This window comes from Antrostomus carolinensis, unplaced genomic scaffold (assembly GCF_000700745.2).
Source record: "Antrostomus carolinensis isolate BGI_N321 unplaced genomic scaffold, ASM70074v2 scaffold4560, whole genome shotgun sequence".
NCBI classification, from domain to species: Eukaryota; Metazoa; Chordata; class Aves; order Caprimulgiformes; family Caprimulgidae; genus Antrostomus; species Antrostomus carolinensis.
Window position 1 is genome coordinate 52,530 of NW_010286301.1, and position 4,120 is coordinate 56,649.

The 4,120-nt window shown below is 36.5% G+C and overlaps 1 protein-coding gene across 1 annotated transcript in view; it reads right to left on the bottom strand.

Annotated features, from left to right (window-relative positions):
- Positions 1 to 3,798, bottom strand: part of LOC104520972 (protein BCAP) — an 18,872-nt gene extending 15,074 nt beyond the window's left edge. The window contains exons 1-3 of the mRNA XM_029083720.1: positions 3,694 to 3,798; positions 593 to 655; positions 300 to 371 (exon numbers count right to left, since the gene is read on the bottom strand). Of these exons, the coding sequence (XP_028939553.1) occupies positions 300 to 371; positions 593 to 655; positions 3,694 to 3,798 (240 nt within the window). The remainder of the gene's footprint in view (positions 1 to 299; positions 372 to 592; positions 656 to 3,693) is intronic.
- Positions 3,799 to 4,120: the final 322 nt, after the last annotated feature.

A 4,120-nucleotide genomic window follows, 5' to 3' on the forward strand; every position in this document is an offset into this window, starting at 1 on the left:
AACTAACTGTAAACAGTATCTGTTTAGTTTACTCTGTATTACTTAATTATAAGTATTTTTTTCCAGAACCATTGCAAATGCTGATCTGTGGGACATTGGTGTTAAGGATAACCTGTATCCCTAATTGGTTTGGATACAGTCTCGATGGTTTTAAGATACTTCTGTAGGAAACATCTTTCAGGATTTTCCTGTTTTTCAGAGATCTCACAAATAATTGCTTTTCTTAAAATTTAAAATTTGTAAATAATTATCGAGTACATTGGGAGAAAACATTCATTCCAACAGAACTGGTCACTCACTTTTTCAAGCTGAAGCCTGGATGAAAGTTCTTTAACTTGTTTCTCCCTTTCAAGTATTTTTCTCCTGAGATTCTCCATGGAAAAAAATAACAAAGAAATTATTTTAATGTCTGTACACAACAGTGCAACAGCAACGCACACTTCAGATGTAAAACTAAGATTCCATTTTGTGATGATAAACAACAAATACTCCCACTTTGCCACTGTCACTTGAAATCATACGATACCGCAAGACAGCCATTTTCAGATGTACATCATAGAACAAAAAGAGACAGAAATTTTAATTTACTTACAGTATTTTGGGTTTCATTTTCACTTAACTTCAGCACCAAAGTGTCAATGTTTTTACCATTTAACTGCAAGACAGAAGCAGGAAACATTAAAAAATTACTTCTGATTATAATTGATACAGCATTTTTTCAATAGTTTTGAATATATATATATAGATATAAAATTTGCTACATTTTCAAATTAGGTACATATAAATATAAAAGCTCATATACTCATGTGCTACTTAGAGTTGGTGGTTTAAACACTAAAGATTAAATTTATTTTGTGCACAGAACTTTGTAGCCGAGGAAAACAAACTAGGGTCATTGCATATGCCAATTTCTTTCTTTATTTTAACTAAAAGGACTCTATCTGCCATAAATACTTAAGTGCTATTCAAATAGGTAGTCAAATAGTAGAAGTATTTCTAAAACTTGTAATATTTTAAAGTTTATTAAGTATTAAAGCCTTTCAGCAACTTCAGTTAGATAGGAGATTTTTAAGATGGAACCAGAAAGCATAGGCTGCAAGAACACAAAAATCAACCCACATTAACTGTTACTAGAAATCCAAAAGAATTTATGTGCCTATAATCTTGTCAACTAAACTTCTCATTTTAAAATGCCTGATTTTGTGAGTGGGGTAATTTACATTTAAAAAAAAAATAGACTTGTGGGACTTTGAGATTTTAAATCTGCAACATTTTAATTTCACTAGTGAGAGGATAAACCCACTGCCTCAAGGTGGAAACTTGGGCATTAAAAGTTTTACTACAACTCCTTGCAAAGCAATCATCTCAGCCTGGCCTGCATATATTTCCTCAGAATATTCTGTAATCTCGATCCCATGTTTATATGTAAAGTCAGTACAGAGAATTCTGCATCCAGATTTCCACCTGCAGTGCAAACTTATAAACATTATATTCAGCAGAAGTTTTACCATTTCCTGACTACACTGAGGCAGATTTGCTATCAGCAAATAAGTAATATATAAACAGGAATGCTGTTTTGTGACCCCACAGTAATTTATCAGCAAAAATAGAAGTGCTTAGAAGACTTCCCAGAATTGAGAAGTGACTGGAAAACTAAATTACTCATACCATCCATTCTCAAGAAATTATCTTCCCCAAAGTTAGTTCTCTATGAACTTTCTCTCTAACAATCAACAAAAAGCCTCATGCTGTAAGACAAGTAGAATTGTCTATGAAAACCTGAAAATCAAGAATATTATCTTTAAAATAATAAAAAAAAGAATAAACACCCATCTCCATTCGCTTGCGAGAACAGAAGATTAGCTTTATGACTTCCGAAAGAAAGCTAGGGAAGTCAGCAATGACAAATGACGTTTAATTTTAAAAGAAATCTACATTCTCTTCTCCATCAGGTTTCTGTGCAAGTTCCACATGACATTACTGTTATACAGGAATTCATTGTGATTCACCTCCTGTGGTAACACACATTCCTTCCAATTTTGCAAGAACTTTCTTAGTGCATACGACATAACAAAAAAATCTTACCATCTATTAAAGAAGACGATAAGACTAAATGTTAGTCTAAGATTTGCGTAAGAAATGTACATTTGCATTGATTCTATGCTTATGCCTTACATATTTTCTTACTTGGTGTTGTAGACTGTCAGATTCTTTGCTTAAATCAGTAAAGCATTTTCCATCTTGGATGGCTTTTGTAGTTCTATGATAATCCTTTTCATAAGGCTTTATCTGTGAACAGAGTTTTCCTGCTTCTCCAGGTGGCACATACATTTTTCCCTGAAATAGTACTCATAATCATGTAACATTTAATATCACTCACAGTCAGGACACTGATCTTGCTCATTCAAGGATATCAACATAAAACAAGTCAGTTCTTCAAGAGAATCATTTAAGAGAAATTTTAAAGACCAAAGAAATCTCTTACTTATGACTTCCAACAAGGGTGAAAAGCCTGTGATATCACAGGATGTACCCTCAAACTGATCACTCATAGAACACACCTAATCGTTACCTAAAGGCAAAGGTAAACAGTTTACCTCCAGTGCAGGTGGAGGCCAAGTCCTGCTCAGACACCGATACAATGTTTCACAGCAGAGTTCTTCCAATTTGGAAGCAGCAATGGCTTTTCTCATTTCCCAGTTTGGAAAGCTCCTCACCTTGCAGGGCTGCACAGGAACATGATGCTGCCTGTGTCATGGCAAGTCCAGTGCCAAGTATAGCTGCAGTCCAGAGCCTACTACCTAAACGCACTCCATTCCCCTTGCTTCCTTGTCAAGCACCAGGAACCTGCTGTCACCCTCACCCCTTCTCTGAACACCTCTCTCCTGTCTCTACCCTCACACTCCAGCATGAGTGATGCCCTCACAAAGCACAAAGTTACCTGTTAACCCCGCTCAGTGCTCCACTGACTACTCATTATTTTTCAGAAGTCGATAGTCTTGCCTTCTCCATCCACCAGGACCCATTTCTCTTGCTTTCAGGCTGTACCAGGTGCACCTCCATTTGCCAGACTAAGAGTTTATATTCTTACATATCTATCTGCTTAGCATGATTGAGAAAATGAGTAACAGAATTGGGGAAGTTCCCAACTAAAAAAATCACTTCTTCACAGAATCAGAACATAGACTGCTCTGCTTCCAACAGTTGCCACAAGGCAAATCACTAAACTCCACACATCTAATGTTATCTTATTTTTTATATAAACATATATATATGTATATATATATATACACATATATATATATATATATTTGTGTCTTAAGTTTTATTACAGTCTTATATTTCCTGGCAGACCTCAATTTGTGTAAACACAGTGCAGGTCTCCATAGCTTTTTCTTGGCTATATAACCAAAACCAAGTTCTTGGAATTTCATTACTTCCAGTGAAAACAGCAACTTGAAAGATTAAACAGCATGTTTCATTTATTGTAGCCCATCTAGGTAAGCAGAAAAGAACAAATAAGATTTTTTTCCATAGGTTCAGTACACTGTTTTTATGTCCAACACTCTCACTACTCATTTTTTGAATTATCACCTACTTCCCATCTGTAGCTAGGAAGGATGTTTTGAATCTTGTTAACAAAGCAAATAGAATGAAAAAAACCCAGGCTTAACAGGAACAGAATGAACTTGCCTCAGCAGCACGAGGAAGAAGCTTTTGCTGAAGACCAGAGTCCAATAAAGGAGCGGTACAGTCACGCACAGGTGAAGAGGAGGGTGACTGCGATAATGATGACATTTTGCTTCAACACTGTAGAAGGAGACAGTGCACGTTAACATACATCGGTGTTCTGAGGATCAGTAACTGAAACATTATCGGCCTCTCAGGTCATTCCCACTAGAAAATACAGTGTACCAGACCAAGTAAACCCCAGTCTCGTCACAGATTTACCACAGTTAATGCAACTGAAATCTTGCACGCTTGGAAACACTTCAGCAGCACCGAATTCACACATTTGGTGCTCAGAAATCAAGTCCCTCGACAGCAGAAAACTGAACACAGACCAAGGACGGGTAAAGCTGCAACTTCCCACTTCCGCGCTCCCCAGCCCAGAGGCCAC